The sequence below is a fragment of the Spea bombifrons genome, chromosome 1 (genome assembly GCF_027358695.1).
Source record: "Spea bombifrons isolate aSpeBom1 chromosome 1, aSpeBom1.2.pri, whole genome shotgun sequence".
Lineage (NCBI taxonomy): Eukaryota > Metazoa > Chordata > Amphibia > Anura > Pelobatidae > Spea > Spea bombifrons.
The window spans coordinates 100,498,459-100,519,032 of record NC_071087.1 but is presented as its reverse complement, the minus strand read 5'-3'; the positions used below and the strand labels follow the sequence as shown (position 1 = coordinate 100,519,032).

The following is a 20,574-nucleotide window of genomic DNA, read 5'->3' as shown; positions in this document are numbered from 1 at the left end:
GTGTATATAACATAGTGACAGCGCAATCCGACATGACATTTAATCCATGTTTATGCAGAACTTCTGGAAGCAGGTGCTTGTTGCATCCATCTCAACTCCCAGTGAAATCAATCCCGTTATGCATACTGGCATACCTTATGTAAAATAAAAACCTGGATTGCGCAATCCGTTTAACTTGTGCATAGACCTGCTGTAGAATAATTGATAAGTCTGAGACAATGCGGGAGAAGTAGTATGAGAGACATTATCTTAAAGGGATTTTTCAGGTAATTAGGTTTATTGGTATATTTATTGCATGAAAAACAACATGAAATTGACATACCAGTAAAACTTGTATATTGTGAAATACAAGAGAGGTTAATGATAAGAATAAGATATGCAAATTGTAAACAGAAATTATGTTTTATTAATAAATCTTGATGGGGGGGACACGTGTTATATGGAATACCGTATCAGCACTGACAAATATGACGGAAGGCTGTGCAGTAAAGCTGGGATGTTGTGATGTCCCTTTGTAGTGATATACAGTATGTACTCTATATGTTTGTGTGTATGTTTGTGTCGGTGTGTGTATATAATATATAATTTGTGTGCATTTATAGAAAATAAAATCTTAGTATGTGTCTGAATGCAGTTGCTGTGCCGTAGAATGTCAGTATGAGTCGGTGAATACAGGGAGGCCAGGGAATTTACTCAGCCATGCACAGCTGCACAATGACAAGCATACTGTAAAGTGTTTGACTAGAATTCTCTCTGGGTTTTGCTCGTGAAATGCCAAATGAAGAGGAAATAAGTGGTTTACCTTCTATATTATGCTGGTTGTAAATGAGGCCCTGGCAACCATACTTTAAATTCACTGTCTCTTACAGGACAGTATACCCGAGGTGGGTATACCATTTTATGAGACTGACGCACAGTCATGCAGACCACCCTCAGCCAAATTGACGCACGATCATGCGGACTGCTCTCAGCCAAACTTCACACATTCCCCATGATTAGCTTACCTCACAAGTGCCTGCGTCGGAGTGCACTCACCCTCACGCATGGCGCATATTGGCACTTAAGTAATGGATGTGAAAATGATGCGATGTTTGGTGAGACCTTGATGTCCACTGGCTGTTACTCACCATTGGATACCTTAGATTGCCCACATGACCACTGACATCCCATACGCACTCAGGTTTGATGCATTCTGAGGAGCACACCTAAATGTCTCACTCGTATAAAATCCAGCCACAGAAAAGCACTGTCAAAGCTAGATCTCCCAGAAGACCGATTCGAGTCTCTGTTGATATAACTCCTATTCCTATGGAAACTACAACTGTCGGTCTTTTCTGTAGTATCATTTTCTTTAAATGCTAAATTTTTCTCCAAAACATTTCATTTCTGCTAAACCTAATAACAGTGGTAATGTTAAAATTACTCAGGTGTTTTAGGAACCATGTGTTTTTCTCCTCATACCCACTTAGCAATTAATGGAATTACTGTTCCCGAGGGGTATCTCTAGGTACGTCTGTTCGCTGGATGCTTTTTCTCTCCGATAATACGCTGTATAAGCTTCTTAACACAAGACTGATATTGTATAGATATACTTGTAAGCCGGTCTGGAGATCAGAATGCCAGGAGGTGCTCATTAATCATCACCCACGTATCGTCCACGTGCTTTACCGTTGATAGACTTGTTGGACATTCCATACGTGGGGGGAAAAAAATAGTCAAAACCGCTTTCCTGGCTTGTGTGCGTAAAACGCAGGTTGCGTTGAGTAGAAAGGACTGCTGTGTGAGATGGAAGGCTGTGTGGATTTACCTTACTGATTGCATTATGCTGAGATGTTTGACAGGGATGGCCATTGATAATGCATAGTGAATTCAGGGAGCTGAAACCACAGCTCTTTTGAAAACAAACACCAGGGTCTTTGCCAAGAAGAACTGATTTCTGCCTTGTAGCTAGTGTCCTGAAAGTATACGCTGCTTATATTTTGTTTTTAGGCACACATTTTACCCACTTGGGTACGGACGAAATGTGCACCAGGGGTGTCACACTAAATGTTTGGGGCTCCCTCATCCTACTCTTCTCGTTTCTACCCTACTGTGCATCGCAATCCGCGTGTCTCTGAATATGTCTGTCTACATTTTGTGAAGTCAGAACTCTATTACATGCTCATATATGTAACAGTAATAAACCCTAGGTGTTCATTTTGCACATAAATAAGCCAGTAATGTTATAAGAAACACCTGCACATGTAAATAATTTTAACATTCATAGGAAACGGATTGCAGTGTCGACATCAAAAAAATCCAAAAAAAAAAAAAAAAAATCTATGAGGACTCCAATGCTAACTAGTCTGGAGTAGATTATTTGTTTATAGGTCCTAGTTAAATGATTGCTTTTTCATTTACTTTCCTCGCGGATATTAGAAACCTGTAAAGCTATTTAAATGGTTGTTACCATTGGGAAGCACGGATGCGCTCTGGGGACAGTATATCTGTGTTAGAGACATACGTGTGGAGGGGAGCCAGTAACATGCAGTGCTGTTTATTCTTTTTGTAAAAAAAGGCTAAATTTTTGAGTGTGTGTGTAGTTCTGGGCCTAAATACATGTTTTCAGAGAACACTTTCAGGTAGTGGGGTAGGGAATATATTGTATAGGAGCCAAGGCTAATTTTAGCATGAATTCAGTATGATTGCTGCTAGTCGATGTCCTTTACTTGCACTGACTTCCGCCCCAGTAATTCTGTATGCCTTTGCCTTAAAAGCCCGTGCTTCTAACGGTTTTTCCATTCTCTTTTGTTCTGTAAAAGACTATGAAATTATTTGGTGCATTCTGTGGGAATGGATTTTAAGGGGAATGGTTTGTCACAATGTATTTAAAGAACTTGCAGGTGGTTTCTGTAGTGAGAGGGACAAGGCGACGGTGGAGAAACTGAGCAGACCCCAGTGCGCCGGCACTCATCCCTACCTGACACCGGGACTTATGCACATCCGTTATGATGCTACAAGGACCTACTAAAAAATAGTTGGACGGGTTAGGCCAATTCCTGATATTACTCCTGCCGCTGATGGAGAACTGACCAAAATGTCATTGACGTAAATGCTTTCAAGTCGTCGATTGACCTTTTTCCATGGCAGCTTCACTGTCTATCTAGAGGTGTAGTGACATCCCTCCTTTTAGATAACTGCCTATACATTTAACATTTGGTGGACCATCACAGGGGGTGCATCAATCTGAATGGTTAACTAGTGTGTGAAAATGTTTGTTCATCCAAAAGGTTCTTCTCATCCTTGACTGATGTGGCCATCTTGTGCATTTTAATAGGCTGGAATGTCTTTTTTGATTTTCTGAGGGCTGAGGAATATCTTCTGGCCTGGTTTGTGTGTAAATTAAATGTGTTGCTAAAGGCAAGACAACTATTTATGTGTAACATAGATTGGTGTAGAACATTGGTCTTCAGGACACACATCGCTAACAAACTAACCCAGAGCGCAGGAAATATGAGATCAAAGATTTAATTTTGTCTTTAACAACATTGCACTGGTAACTGTGGACGGATCCATTAGCAGTGACAGGATTGAAGTTGCTATTGTTGACATTACACTTTGTTATCTGTAGAAACATGACCAGTGTTATCAGAGGGCAAGTGCTAAAGTCCTTTGGTAATCTGTCTTCCGGAAATCAATCTTGGTATTTTGGCTATCTTTTGGTATTTATTAGCAGCACTTCTATGTGACTTGGTCGGCCCAAGTTCATACTAGTAACCCACTTATATCGATGGCAGCTAACCGGCTGACTTCTAGGCACAATGCTGTGAGCATCCTGTACAACAAGATTATGTTTTTTCCTTTACATCAGCATTCTCCTTGATAACATCACGTATCCTGCTGTGTATCGTTATTAATCTTTCCGGATAAGAAATATATCAGGCATGCCATATCTGAAAGGCACAGGGTGCTAAATCTTGCACACTCTCTAATAGGATTGAAATTGATCATCTACACAACGGTTATAACTGTCTTCCTGATATATGGTCCCTGTGTTAGGATGAGCAGATATCTGCCTCCGTTGGAACACATAACATAAATACAAATGTCTGACTGGTATATAAACAATTAAAGTCACATAGAGTACTCTCTGAATTACATTACATTTAAGCACAATATTATTTCAATGAATTCCAAGCTGTAGGTCCAGTCCCCGGTAGAACTTTTGAAACATGTACCTAATATTTAATTTATTTATTTTTCTTCATTTTTCTTAAGAAATCTTGATACATGTTTTACGTACATTTCTTCGCATGTAAATCTTTGCTTTCCCCTACAGAGAGATGGAAATGAGGAACACAAGTATTTAGTGGGCATCTTTAGAATGATTACAAAGTTTTACCGTGATGTCTTCTCACTTTTCATTTCTTTGAATTTTAGCAACAAAACCCAGTAGCCCGTGAGCTTTGCGCGTCACTTTACCTTTTTCTTCTACATCTTCAGCAGCGAGGCCATGTATATTTTATGTGACTGCAAACTGCTATCTGATGCTGGCACGAGAATCAATCAGCGTTGAGAGTGCCCCTTCTGGAACTTTAAATCATGCTGCCAGTGCAAATCCAGCTATTTGTCATGATTCAATACTGAGCTGCCTGGATAATAGAGCCTGGCAATCCTGTGCCAAATGATATTAAATCTAACGTCATAAATCTACTGTTCCACTACAAAAAAATATTTTGTGTGTTGCACAGAAGTGATTGTTTCTTTGCTTCCCTTACAAATAACAAACGGAAGAAAACCTTCAAACTTATTTTTCATATTGAGTGAAAAGGAATAGAGTTTTCCCAAAATGATGTTGCCACCGTTCGTTCCAAAATCAAAAGGAACATTACAGTCATCATATGCACTGAGAGTGTTCCCTTTAAATTAATGCAAATACATAGTGTTTCTCCTTATATACTTGCCCTCTTTCCCACACTCGGCTAAATATATATCTCTATCTATCTATCTATCTATGATACACATACGGACTTGGTGGGGATAAGTATACAAACTTTAGATGTCTCATAGAGCTTACAATCTAAACGATTCACCTAGATATACAGTACATTATCAGTCTCCATCTACCAGTTGCTAATATGCAAACGAGAAAGCGGATGCATTCCCATGTGTAAGGCAGGCTTCAGTTTTGCATTTTAAAGATTACATGCATTTTTTATTATCCATAATTAACACCATGAGCCGTGTATGGTTTATGAAGAAAATTGGCATCATTAACAACAAAAAGCTAAGACCCAATACTCCTGAAGAATATGCTACCATAGAAGATAACTGACTTTCGCACTGAGGAGCTTTAACAGTTAATGTTTTTGTTAAGGTCATTAAGGTTAGTGTCCCTTTCTAAAAGCTTGTGTTAAAGTTGGATCTTGTTAAGACTATATATATATATTGTATATGGAATATACCATAACACATGGTAATATATAATATATATATATATATATTATATGTCTATATACAGTATATACACAGCATTGTTTTTAAATGATAATGGATATATCCCTATAATGGAAGGGGCCCCTTGAGTGATGGGGGTAATCAAATATACGCTTGGGTGTTATAGGGGCTTAGTGATTTCTCTACCCCTTCCTCATTATGCTATATCAATCTTTCACGTATGCGCGATGTATAAGATTTAAATTGAGAATGATAAAGCCTGCACCATGAAATAGGGCAGGGTGACATGAAGGTGTGGGGACTAAGTAAAGGTTTTACATAAGATTTAATAGGAGTGAAGTTAATAAAGGTCAGCGTATTAAAAAAAAAAAAAAAAATTGGTTATATAACTGAAAGTGCTTTTGCGCCTGCGCTAGCGCTTGCCGCCTTTTTCGGGTGTCGCGTGCCGGTTCGCGGGTGTCTCGCGCTCCGCTTAGATAGGCTGCGCCCTGCCTCGCGCTGCGCTAAGGGCGGGAAAACTATCTATATAAGGAGCGTCCCTGAGGTGTTTGTTTTACTTACCTGGCGTACCGCCTAGCCGATACTGCACTGTCCTTGAGACTGGTGAGCAGTGGCGAAGCGGTGCGCTGAAGATGGACGAGTTAATGAAGATGCGCCCGCCCTCCCTCCCTTGATATTGTTGAAGTTGTTTTAAAAAAAAAAAAAAAGAAAAGAAAATAAGGTATAATATATTGTCGTGGCTTTTATTGGGGTATGGTTACCCTATGATTATGGGGTGAACTGCTAATTTGATTTGGGCCAGCTGGCTTATAGGGCGGTTGGCAAGGTGATATGTCTAAGATGTGTTAAGAGTTAAGTTTTGGTTAATGTGTAGTATCAGTTTATAAAGTTCAAGTTATGAGTGAAGTCTTTGTATGTATTGTTAAACTAAATAAAAGTCCACTGCCTGATTCATCCAAATTTTTGTTGTTGCGTTTTTATTATTACAATTTTGGATACAAAGTATGTGTTTTGTGTAGGAGTGTGGTAACATGTCCCCTTCATGTAAGAGAATATTTTACAAAAGTATAGTGAGGTGGAAGTATTTCTGGTTTCCTTGACAACATTTAATGTGTCAATCTCATTTAGTAAATGTTAATTCTGGGTTTTGGAGTTTTTTTAGTTGTGGTGCCCTTTCAACCGGAAATGACTGTAACGCTAGTTAATGTTTTCTTAGATATAACCATATTAAATCCACAATAAATTTGCCCAAATCCCTTGCAATAACTTCTCGCAATCAGATAAAATGTAATGAAAAAGTCTTCGTTATTCTTACCACTACTTGATGGAAAGTACAAGGAAAGTAATTGAATATATTTATACCACTTGTACCTAAACACATGTTTAGAAATTGCATGTGTTGTACTCAGAGCAGGGATTACATTATGTTTCTTACGACTGTATCGATTTTATAGAATTGTTTTAGAAATTCATAAGAAAACGGTGAATGCTTTGCCAGCTCCACAGAGGGTGGTAAACACTCCTGGTTATGTTTCCAAACTAGACAGCCAAAGCCTTGCATTTGCTACTACAATGTTTCAACTGGAGACGCCATAATTTCCCGACCTTAAATCCTTTGAAGCTTTAAAATATTTGTGTCCAATGAGTCCGCGGTCAGCACGTTGGCTGCTGCTGAACTCCAGGGTATGAGGTCATATACCACCGCTCTCCATCAGCAAGGAGAGCCCAGGACAGTGTATACAGCAGATGTACGGACATCTGCAGACCATGGTCAAGCAACCAACTTATCAATTAGATTTTTCAGGAATAAGTAAAAAAGTATTTCCTTGTGTTTTTATATACTTAGTGCTTTTGATCCTGACAGAAGTCCTAGGGGAGTATACGTTTGCAGCATTATTGTGGGATGGCTTGGGCACTTATTATTTGTGTGGATGGACTGATAAGGCCAGGAGACTTCACTTTTGTCAGGGGAGTGTTATCTAGCCGTTTCAAGCTTTCAGAAAGCTAGAGCTACCCTAGCAAGCTATGCGGCCTCCGTGGCACATATGAATCCTAACATCATGCACAGATTAGGTCTCTCCGGTTGGAGACAAGCAGATGTAAGTATTATTGCTTTAGAAGGCTGGAGGCTACCAGCTCTTGTGTCCTGTGGCCCACTTTGCAGTTTATGAAAATGTCAGTTTCCGTGAAGATAATTCCTTCATTCCAGTATTTTGTGATGATTATGATACCTTTCTGAAGGAAAGATTTGTAGGCCAATTGTTTATGCTGAGCTTTGAAGTCTAACAATAGTAGATTACAGGTCGCTATAATTTAGTTATGAGGTGGTGCTGGAATCTAAACTGTAAGCAGGAAAGCTATAATGGGTGTTATTCACTATGGATAATTCTACTGTTTGCAAGCAGGTGAATGAATACAAGACCCGACATGTTGAGGGTATTTTCAGGATAGACTTTATAAATTGAACCTCAGTAAATAGTACTCTAGAGGTTACTCTGCAAAGCCTGGCCAACACGGAGAGACTCTAATGACCTGCCGCTTCAATGATGTCTTTACCATTCTCTAGAGAAATGAGCTCTACTTCATTCATGCCAAACCATGAAAAGAAAGAGCTTCTGTTCATGCCAGCAAATTGCTCATTATTATAGCATTCTCTGTTAATAACAAGACTGTTCAAAAATACATGCTTTGTCAATATTCATTTTTTTTTTTTTGCTTGACCTTATAAGAAAAATCTATCTTAAACAGAATATTGTACTATATGCATACTTGTACATTACAATATAAAAAGCAAAGGCTGCATGTGTGTTGTGTCGATATAATTTGAGAGAAAACAGAACAGACTTGCCTCATGAAATGATATGAAATAAGTTACTGTATTGCTTTTTTTAGTTTTATTGCCCACAAATAAAAATTAACTATCAGTAATTTTGTGGTTATGTTCAGTTTTGTAATTAAAAGCTCTACAGGGAATGTAAAACGTGTACTATTTTTGCAGGGGTCGACAAATTGGGTTTGGATCTAGGAGCCAGCCAAAAAAGTTAGGAGCCAGCTACACCAACACACAACAGTAACACAGATGCTAACATTCCACACTCATGCGCATACACACACATACTAACACCATACACTAATACACACTTCTAACACTATATGCTGACATACACGCTCATGCTAATGCCACACTGTAACATTAACACTACCATACAAGCTAACACCACACTCTTAAACACAAGCCCCCCCCACACACACACTGGCTAACACTTTACATATATAACATTACACGTTCTATGGACACTCACTATGCACACTGACTCTGGCACTACAATGCAACAGACATACTCACTCTAGCACCACACGTATACACACACGTACACACTGATACTACAGTAAACACACAAACACTGCTAATAAAAGATATCCAGTGAGTTTATGGAATGAGTTAAGGGTCCTTAGGAAACAAATTCAGGATTGTGAAAGTTTGAGTAAGTCAAACTGTGCTATACAGTGGATCTGAACTCTCCACATCACAGTAACTCTAGCAATTGGGAATGCCTCTAGGAACATTATATGAAGGTTGTAGCGTATAAATGCCACTTTATGGGGTAGCCCTTGGTGAACTCTAAGTGCTTAGTACATCGCTTTGCCAAGTTAAAGTAAGCTTTATCCCAGGTTTCAACTAAAAGTGTTATCCTATGGTGTTGCTCTCATCAGATTTATATAGAGAATAATTTGGTAGTTTTTTCTACCTTTAAAAGCATGAGAAAGCCTTGGGATTTTATCAAATTATATTAAATGAACATATATATAATTAAATAGATCACTTAAACTTTATAATAATGTGCTGCTTTAGAACCAATTTTAAAGCCATGTTTTACCACGGGAAAAAAAGCAGAGCAACCTTTTTAACAGTTCAGTAATTTAGGTTAAAAAAAGAACACTAGTTCCCTCAAGTTTAACCTTGTCTAACAATAATAAAATATATTTGTGTGTTTTATATAATATATATTTTATTTATCACACATCAAGTGCACTCTGATCTGATAGGCCTGGTACTTGCGATGTACGTGTTTGTCGGATGCAGATTCAGCAGCCTGGATGTTGATATATTAATATTCTATAGGATCATTATCTACTACAGCCAAGATTTTTTTTTATTACCGTTGAGCCATCCCTATTTTGACAGTGCGTTTAATTTTATACCTTATCGACCTTGCTGACCTGACAAATTTCTGTGCGCTACTTGTGAGACAAATGGGACTCTGACATTGTTTTGTAGTTTTTCCCTTGGTACCAGAATTTAACATTATCCTGCTAACCCCAGATTTCCATTAGAATGGGTTAGATAAGATGCTGCGCGATGGAGCACAGTGTAACCTTCTGTAAGTTTGCGTTGTCTTTCCGTGGCTGGAACTGGAGGTTGTTTGAAGGAAAATGCACAGTGCGCACTTTGTGTGAGTCATGTAAAGTATACAGCGTCCATATGGAGATTTTTCTTAACACATTTAATGAGTTTGCAACTTTCTGGATGTGTCAAGGAGAGCGTGAATACAAAGTCACTATGATATGCCTGTAACATCATTTTGATAACTAGATTTGCTGCTCATAATTTGAAATTATTCTAGCCTTGGTGCCCGAATAATTATAATTTTAATAAAGACAGGAGGCGAGTATTTTGCATATCTTCCTTTACTCTCACCAACAGCAGCAAAGAAAGAGTTAATAACACAAGTGAAAACAACCAATAGAAACAGTACATAGGTGGTATATAAACTCCTTAACTATCTTCCTCTTCCTCTTTCGTCCGCTGTGAACCAGAACTGAAGAACGCAGCAAACCATCTAGCAACGTAAAACCGAACCCAACACTCAGAACAAGGGCTCGAACTGGAACCAAAGTCAAGAGCAAGGCGACAATGCACTCCAACTGGGAAACAGAACCGCTATGACACGGAGATGGTATCAAGCTGAAACAAAGAGAGAGAGACATAACAGAACCAAATTCTTCACAAACATGGTAAAACACAGTAGAACGAGCATCACTGACAGTCATCACAAATCATCAAATGCAACGGAGCAGACAAAACCCCAAGAAAACACAAAACGAATTCAAACCAGACTTACTTACCCAAAGTGTACACCTAACCATCGGGAGGGTAGGGAGGGAAAATACTCGCCTCCTGTCTTTATTAAAATTATAATTATTCGGGCACCAAGGCTAGAATAATTTCAAATTTTAAGGCAAGACAGGAGGCTTCGTATTTTGCATTTTTAACGCCGGAAACCAACGCCATTGCCCCTGAAGAAACCAGGCGGAAATATGCCCGAAAGGTGGCGGCACGGGACCAATCCGCCGCTCGCAGAATAGCCACTAAAGCTCCACCAGCCCGAAGGGCACAGGAGGCCGCAGCCCCCCTGACGGAAAGAGCACCGATGCTCTTGTAGGAGAAGAAAAAACAGCCTTGAAAGGTTTCACAAAGGAGAGGAGGAGTTGAGATGTCAAGACCGGACGTATCGATGTCGTGCGTGACAGATAAGTCCTGACACACCCGGCGACACATTTTTGGGTCGTCTAGAAAAAAGGGATAGGATACAGACGAGAACAACTCAGGGGAGAATAGAGACAGCATGAGCATCCAAAGCGCTAACATCTGAAACCCTACGAAAGCATAAGAGACACAACAGAAGGGTAAGTTTGCCGACAACTGTTGGAGGGAGAGTGAATCGTTGTCTGGCCATCCCGAATGGAAAACTAACACGACAGCTACTTCCCACAGAGAACCGTAGCGCGGCGCCGAAGGACGGGATAAATGAATACCACGCAAAAGGTGGCAGACTAAGGGAGCCAAGGGGATCCATGTGCCGTCCCAAACTCCAAGGAGCCCAGCCTCGCCAAGCTGTCCGGTATGACATACTGGTACCTGGAGCCCAAGATTTGCGGAGCAAGGACTGAGCCGCCTCCAATAGGCCCGAGACCGTTCGGGGTCCCCTGAAATCGTCCATACGACCAGGAGGAGATGTCTTTCCAGGATGAGCGCATGAACCTGGACCTCCGGGCCCGTCAGGGGATAGTACAGAGATGGGATCTCCAGAGGATCCTGGGCAGATAACTGCAGCAGGGCTGGAAACCACAGCTGAGCATGCCACGGGGGGGGGGGTCACCAGAACCAAAGGCCCCCCGTCCCAACACAGGTGATGGATGACCCTCGAAATGACCGTCTGGGGATTCGTCCTGGATGCAAATAGGTCCAGGTGCAAGACCCGACCGAGAAGTCTCCAGTCGCTCGCATCCCGCCAGTGTCTGGAGAACCCGTCCGCCAAGAGAACCTCGGCGCCCGGGAGGTATCCTGCCGGCAGAGTATGTTGCACGCAAGGCAAAAGTCGAAAACATCCTTTGTTACCTCTGAGGTACTTGGACCGAGAACCCCCTAAGCGGTTGATATATCGAACCGCCGACATGCTGTCTAAGAAGCCTAAGAAGAGAAAGCGGCTTGGGACTAGTTCGGATTTGAGAGAATGGACTAGAAACCCGAGTTGGTGAAGGGTCTGCACCACGAAATCGGTCTGGGCGAGCAGGGTTTCCCGGCAGCTAGAGAAGAGTAGAATGTCGTCTAGATAGACTATACACCTGATACCCCTGGACCTGAAGAGAGCCATGACCGGCTTCAGGAGCATTGTAAGGCACCAAGGGGCTGAACTTAGGCCGAAGGGAAGGGCCTTTAACTGCCATACCTGCCTGCCCCAGCGAAACTGAAGAAATCGCCCGGAATCTGGGTGAATTGGGACGGAGAGAAAGCGTCCGAGAGGTCTAACCATGTAAAGCAATCGCCTTCCAACCTAAGGTCTCAGAAGAGACAGATCCCTTCCATTTTGAAGCGGCGAGAAACAAAGCATTGAGAGCCCGTAGATTGATCACTGGGCGGAAGTCCCCGGTGCATTAGCGTACTAGGAAAAAGGAGCTGAGGAAACCGATTGATCCTTTTGCCCGCTGGATAGCCCCCTTGTCGCGGAAGGTGCGGAGTTCTGCTACCATTAAGGCCTGATCGGTAATGCCCTCTGAGATGTGGGCGGTCAGCGTACTTGAAAGGGGGGAAGAGCTGAAAAACTATCTTGAAAACCTGTACCGTTAGGGGGATCCAAGGGTCCGACGAAATCCACACCCAGTCGTGGAAAAAGATGATATATGGCCCCCAACCCCGAGGAAGGGAACGAAGGACAAGAAGCATTCGGACATCCCGAAAACGGAGCGTCCCCTGGGAAAACCAGAAGCGCCTCTACCGTCTCCGCGTGGGTTGAAGGCCCTCTGTTGGAACGGAGTCCTGTAGGACCTCTGGTTCTGAGGGAAGTACCAGGAGCCTTGGGATGAACGGCTGGCGGCCCGGCGGTCGACCAGCCCTCCCAGAAAAACAAAGGTCAGTCTGAAAGACCTTCCTCATTGACAGTGTGGCCTTATTCCATGATGTCATCACGGATACGTGGCGGTTTAATTCCTTGACAAATGTGTCTCCAAACAGTAAGTGGCTGCACCTAGGTCTTTAGGGCCCAATTCCGCCAACCTGGGATCCTGGGATCATCTAGGTGGGGCTCATCCACCAAATACTCACGGACGAAGCGTGAGTCAAAATCTCTGGGCAAGACCAGATTTGCTGAAGCCTCTGATACACTAGATGAATCCGCGTGCCATACGTCCACTATAGATAATGGGTCATGCAAAAGAGTGTCAGGGGGTTTTGGGCGTTTGGCAGGTACCTTACCCTTGCCGACTGAAACACTACTGCCCGTCCAAGGCCGTTTGGAGCCGGACGCCTCTCCTTTAAAGTTCTCGGATTCTGACTCCGATGGTATTGCCTCTGGTCTGGAGGGAGCAGGAGGCTGCCCTTGGGACAAATTGGCAGACATTTTAGAGAAAAAGGATTCCACTGAGTTAGAAGACTTTGCCCCTAACCAGGCCATAAAGGCATCCTGGGATAGAACAGTATCCTGAGACATTATGTCTGTATAAGGTAGGTGATGAGAACAGAGGCTCAGCCTGTATATTGTGCAAGGCCACTGGGACTCAGCCCGTATATTGTGCAAGGCCACTGGGACTCAGCCCGTATATTGTGCAAGGCCACTGGGACTCAGCCCGTATATTGTGCAAGGCCACTGGGACTCAGCCCGTATATTGTGCAAGGCCACTGGGACTCAGCCCGTATATTGTGCAAGGCCACTGGGACTCAGCCCGTATATCGTGCACGGCCACTGGGACTCGGCCCGTATATCGTGCACGGCCACTGGGACTCGGCCCGTATATTGTGCACGGCCACTGGGACTCGGCCCGTATATTGTGCACGGCCACTGGGACTCGGCCCGTATATTGTGCACGGCCACTGGGACTCGGCCCGTATATTGTGCACGGCCACTGGGACTCGGCCCGTATATTGTGCACGGCCACTGGGACTCGGCCCGTATATTGTGCACGGCCACTGGGACTCGGCCCGTATATTGTGCACGGCCACTGGGACTCGGCCCATATATTGTGCACGGCCACTGGGACTCGGCCCGTATATTGTGCACGGCCACTGGGACTCAGCCCGTATATTGTGCACGGCCACTGGGACTCAGCCCGTATATTGTGCACGGCCACTGGGACTCAGCCCGTATATTGTGCACGGCCACCGGGACTCAGCCCGTATATTGTGCACGGCCACCGGGACTCAGCCCGTATATTGTGCAAGGCCACCGGGACTCAGCCCGTATATTGTGCAAGGCCACCGGGACTCAGCCCGTATATTGTGCAAGGCCACCAGGACTCAGCCCGTATATTGTGCAAGGCCACCAGGACTCAGCCCGTATATTGTGCAAGGCCACCAGGACTCAGCCCGTATATTGTGCAAGGCCACTGGGACTCAGCCCGTATATTGTGCAAGGCCACTGGGACTCAGCCCGTATATTGTGCAAGGCCACAGCCTGTATATAATATGCAAGGCCACAGGGACACAGCCTGTATATAATGTGCAAGGCCACAGCCTGTATATAATGTGCAAGGCCACAGCCTGTATATAATGTGCAAGGCCACAGCCTGTATATAATGTGCAAGGCCACAGTCTGTATATAATGTGCAAGGCCACAGGGACACAGCCTGTATAAAATGTGCAAGGCCACAGCCTGTATAAAATGTGCAAGGCCACAGGGACTCAACCTGTATATAATGCGCAAGCCCACAGGGACTCAACCTATATATAATGTGCAAAACCACATGCACTCAGCCAGTATATAATGTGCAGAACCACATGGACTGAGCCTGTATATAATGTGCAGAACCACATGGACTCAGCCTGTATATAATGTGCAGAACCACATGGACTCAGCCTGTATATAAATGTGCAGAACCACATGGACTCAGCCTCTATATAATGAGCAGAACCACATGAACTCAGCCTGTATATAATGTGCAGAACCACATGAACTCCGCCTGTATATAATGTGCAGAACCACATGGACTCAGCCTGTATATAAATGTGCAGAACCACATGGACTCAGCCTGTATATAAATGTGCAGAACCACATGGACTCAGCCTGTATATAAATGTGCAGAACCACATGAACTCAGCCTGTATATAATGTGCAGAACCACATGCACTCAGCCTGCATATAATGTGCAAAACCACATGGACTCAGCCTGTATATAATGTGCAAAACCACATGGACTCAGCCTGTATATAATGTGCAAAACCACATGGACTCAGCCTGTATATAATGTGCAAAACCACATGGACTCAGCCTGTATATAATGTGCAAAACCACATGGACTCAGCCTGGGAGATGCAATTCCAGAAAATTCCCAACGAATATTGAAAGTAATGCAGGGCTCACCCTGTAACCACTCCAGTGAGGCACAGATAAGAAGGAGCCCTTTAGAGTAATGCCAGCTATATGTGGTTCAAAATCACTTCCACACACATCATAACTGTAATGATCCAGAAAATAAAAGAAGAAACTAGCGACCAGAACTCACAAAAAGGGGTCCCAGATAGGGAAAAGAGAAGGGAAAAATCCCTCCCAAGATGCACAGATGCAAAGAAACAATGAATATAAATAATGAAAGACAAGTAAAAAAATATACATACAAACATATATTTATATCAGAAACCTATACTGTATACAAATGTGCATACCCACCTAATTATCTAGAATTAGGTGAAAAAAGCAATATGTAATGAATAGTAAACAGATATTATTCAATAAATCAGCAATAAATGTAGGTAGGAAGAGGACTGACCTGCAGCTTTGGTGAGCAGCAAAGAAAGAGGAAGAGGAAGATAGTTAAGGAGTTTATATACCACCTATGTACTGTTTCTATTGGTTGTTTTCACTTGTGTTATTAACTCTTTCTTTGCTGCTGTTGGTGAGAGTAAAGGAAGATATGCAAAATACGAAGCCTCCTGTCTTGCCTTAAAATTAATATTCTTGGCTGGATAACGCATTAAAGATTATTTATAGGGAACAATTGTAGTGCAAACATGTAAAAAAAAAAAAAAAAATAATAATAATAATAAAAAAGTTGTAGCAATATTTTTTTTTTTTACTCCTTAAGAAAAAGGGTTAAACAATAGACATTTTTTCACAGCTTTCTTTGCTTATATTTCTTTGCGCCAATATCAGTGGAGGGCACTGTATACTGTATATGTACATGTATTGGCAAAATGAATCTCCATATGGAGACGCAGCCGGAGGCATAGATAGGATTAGCCATCCTGCTTTCCTCAGGACTAATAGATTGAACCAATATTTAAGTGTGATTTTTACCTGCTGGGCATTAACATAATTTGATTTTGAAGCTTATTCTTTCATATTTATCTGCTTGTGTATAGTAGCAAATGGAGATCCAAGCCCTTCTTTGAAATATCCCAGCGCATCTGATAAAGGGGTCATGTTTTTTGGGAAATGCAAGATTTTAGATGTGTTGAATTTGCTTATTAATATGTGTTCTGTGCTTTCATTGCTATCTGGGAAAAGGTACCGATTTTATTTATAGAAGTTAGAAAATCATGAATATGTATGCGTATCTGATGATAAAGCATGACTTCACTGAGTAACATTCGGTACAATTATTCTGTAATATTGTAATTTCCTGTCTTTAGACCCAACAACTGATACTTTTTTTATGAATTATTTAAATATCCTGAAATATATTTCCCCCCACAGTGACAGATGTAAAAGAGACTGATGTGGACAAGCATATAGGTATCATTCTGCGTGCCGTGTACAAGTGCTGAGGTGTTTAGCTGTAACATAATTGCTTTGTTTTTACCGCAAACATTTTTTGACCGTGCTTTGACGCGGTGCGCAGCTGTGCATGTTACAATTATATTTGTGTCCTACAGTGTCCACAACGCTCCGTGATATAATTGTTTCTGCGCAAATTGAAAACAATGGGGAGGACCCTCTGTGCGAAAGCAGCGGTTTAATAGCTGTACTATGCTTTGGGGTATTCATCTGAAGAGCAGACAGATTGCAAACACCAGATATACTTAAATTGCAATGGCCCTGCAAATCATTAAAACCTCCGGTTTTATTCATACTGAATTGTGCAGAGTTGTGTTGTGTTGTAGGGATTCTTCTTATTATTAGTATTAGCGGTTTAAAACACTGAGTAATAAGGCTAGAAACTCATAGTGTCCAAAAGGAATGTGAATAAACCCTTCTCAAAATAGAGAGAGGAGGAATGGTATTGGTCGCTTTGAAATACATATCTTTACATATTTTCCTCCATAATAAGTGTTTTTTTTGCCAATGATTGGCTGCCTAACTTGTCAATCAATGGCAGAAAAGTACTCTTACTGGAATCGGTGGGGAGCACGTGTCACTTATTGCTGCACGCAGTATTCACCAGAGCCAGCACTGGACCCGACTAAAGGACATAAACATATGGTGTGCAGGGAGATGCATCTACTGGAGGGCATTTAGCTGGGGTGTGGAGAAAGGGCCACATGCACTTAGGGGATTTTACAGGATCCCCCCCATGCATTTGCAAAACGGACCACCAGAGGGTTTAACTGAAAAAGAGAAATAAAGTCCAGCATGAATGCAGTAGTTAATTAAAACATGTCTTTAATTGTCCTAGAAAGATCAGCGCAACCACATATTTAGGCATGTGTTCATACACAGTCTAAATGAGTCTACCCAGGCAGAATTGGCATGAATTTATCAAAATGCCATGAAAGCCTAACATTTCACTCAGTGTGCAATGAATTATGGGATCCGCAAGGGGTATTTAAATGGTTACTTTGATTTATTGGATTTTATGAAATGAGCAGGTGGCACTAGTGGAGACATTTGGATAACATACTCTAGGGGGTGCATAATGGTGAAATGTGATCGCAATAGTTTAATATTAATCATCCATCATTTTTACATGTACTTTAATAATAGGGATGCTTTACAAAGAATATCAGGCATTCATTGATTATTTAAATATGTCAAAAGCAAATGACATCATGCTGTATTTATTTCTTGTGATCTGAAATGTTTCTTTCCTCTAATGCTGTTTGTTTTTTGTTTGTTTTTTCCAGCTCAAGCCAAGATGTTGACACAGTAAGGAGTTAATACAAGTTAACCTGCCATGAACCATCAAGAAGGATCTCAGGAGGTGGAAGCAAGCGATGAGCCTGGAAATGTGGACATCAACGAGTCTGTGGAAGCCGACCTTGAGCACCCAGTGGAAGCAGAACATCAATATGCCTCTCCTAATTTACGACAGACAGCAGATGAGCAGGAAGGACATTCCGGCCAAGAGGAAGAGGGAACACTGGCCAGATCTGCTAGCACAGAAAGTGGCTTTCACAACCACACAGATACAGCAGAGGGAGATGTGATAGCAGCCCAGGTAGAGGGATATGACCTAGATCGAGCTCAGGAAAACGAGGATGAGAGTGCCTATGCTATCCAGTACAGGCCCGAAGCAGAAGAATACACAGAAAATGCAGAAGCGGAGCATGGTGAGGCTCTGCATAACCGGACTCTGCCCAGTCACCTGCATTTCCATGGAATGGATCAGGAGGAGGCCCTAAATGCAGCATATTCTGGTTATGTGTACACTCATCGGCTGTTCCATAGAGGGGAGGATGAGCAATACGCTGAGCCTTATGCAGATTATGGACTACAAGAGCATGTATATGAGGAGATAGGTGACACTCCCGAGTTGGACATTACAGAGGGACTGCGGCTTTATGAGCAAGAAAGAGAAGAAGCCGATAATTATCGCAAGGAAGCTCTTGGCGCTCGCCTTCACCATTATGATGAGCGCTCTGATGGAGAGTCTGACAGCCCCGAGAAAGAGGCAGAGTTTGCACCTTATCCACGAATGGACAGTTATGAGCAAGAGGAAGATATCGATCAAATTGTGGCAGAGGTCAAACAGAGCATGAGCTCTCAAAGCTTAGATAAAGCAGCAGAGGACATGCCAGAAGCAGAGCAAGACCTAGACGTTTCTGATCCTTCAAAGTTAGGAGGTGAAAGTCATGTGAGTAATGGTAGTCTATCATCTAGCTCCAAGACTGTAGCAAACACAGGTGAGGTACAACGGTACAGCAAGGAGAAGAGAGATGCCATCTCACTGGCCATAAAGGATATTAAGGAGGCCATTGAAGAAGTAAAAACCAGGACAATTCGTTCTCCTTATACTCCAGATGAGCCAAAAGAGCCAATTTGGGTGATGAGGCAGGATATAAGTCCAACCAAGGATTGTGATGACCAAAGGCCACTAGGTGGAGATGTAAGTATGCATATGTGGGGCCTTTTTCCACTCATTCTAAATTGCTCCCTTCTGCAGTGGGCTTATTAGTAGGTGAACAGTCACGTTTTGGATCAAAACTTGAATATGAAAGAATTTATTTTTGGATTAGAAAATACAATATTTTGTTGATTTTGAGCTTCCCCCTAGCCTTGCTTATATTATACATATTTTATATTAATACATTATCGTACTTGTTTGAGACTTAACATTATAATTCATCTTTATCTGAAACCTAATGTCTACGTTTGGTGTCAAAATAATTGGTGGGTTATTTATCGGTACCTCTTGGCTTTAAAATTGGGCTGAAAATTAGCAAAAACAAACAAAAACTAGAACACTAAAGCAAAGACTGAAAAACTTAGTGTGTTTTTATGTAAACATGCAAATGATGCTCCTGCAAGTAATGACGAGACACATATTTAAGCTTGCTAATGAGCACTCCTGTTCCAAGGGAAACATAAAGTGATTTTGTATTCCTTAAGAGATTGCGACTTGAAAACGCTGTTACATGTCCTGAACCGTCCTTGGAAAAGAACATTGAGACTTACAGGCATCCATGGGCAGGAATAGAAAATAATATATTTTAAAGGCCCATTAAATTCCCTTTCAGTTCAAAAAATTAAGTATTCTTATATAAAGATACACAAAAAGTAAGTTGCAATGGGTGAAAACCAAACTGAACGGTTAATAAACGCAAAATAAAAAAAAAATAAGTAAAACCACCAGCAATATTTGGGATGGCAACATCAACAACACAAACATGCTGAAAAGCCGTGCAATTAACAATATGGATTCAAAATCACAGAAGTGACGGGACTGCTAATAACTCCAATTCCACATGTGTTTTATAACAGGCAATGCTTGGTAGCTTGCTACTAGTCCTGCGTGGAAGTCTCTTATATGTTTGTTCGCTACTTTCATTAAGCGTATGAGACCAATCACATAAGGGCAGTTGAGATATTAGAGGGATTTTCCCTACATGAAAGAACCAACAATCCCCTGGATGTATGTGTTGGCCTTCATGGGCATCATTGGTGATGGTAATTTGTCGTTCTCTTATGCACAAGTGATTTATGTCTGAATTACCGTTTTAGAGAGCCCATTAAACATGAAGTTCAGAAAGGTTTGCTATTCAGCCACATATGTATTATTTGGAAAAGTCTAGAGGCCTTACGAATTAAGTCTAGAGGCCTTAAGAATTAAAAGGGGTAATCCACAACTGGACTCCTTATTCACTGTTCCTAGAGAGAAACAAACCTCACCTTATTGATGTGGCTCCATGAAAGCCAGAATGGGGGGTTGTTGGTTCTTTCACTTTCATAAAATATATGCAAACAACCCTTACATTACGTTATTGTTTTT

General features: G+C 41.9%; 1 protein-coding gene across 1 annotated transcript in view; it reads left to right on the top strand.

The window, feature by feature from the left end:
* Window positions 1-20,574, top strand: part of APBA1 (amyloid beta precursor protein binding family A member 1) — a 59,966-nt gene that overhangs the window by 15,886 nt on the left and 23,506 nt on the right. The window contains exon 2 of the mRNA XM_053466548.1: window positions 17,990-19,191. Within this exon, the coding sequence (XP_053322523.1) occupies window positions 18,040-19,191 (1,152 nt within the window). The 5' untranslated portion in view covers window positions 17,990-18,039. The remainder of the gene's footprint in view (window positions 1-17,989; window positions 19,192-20,574) is intronic.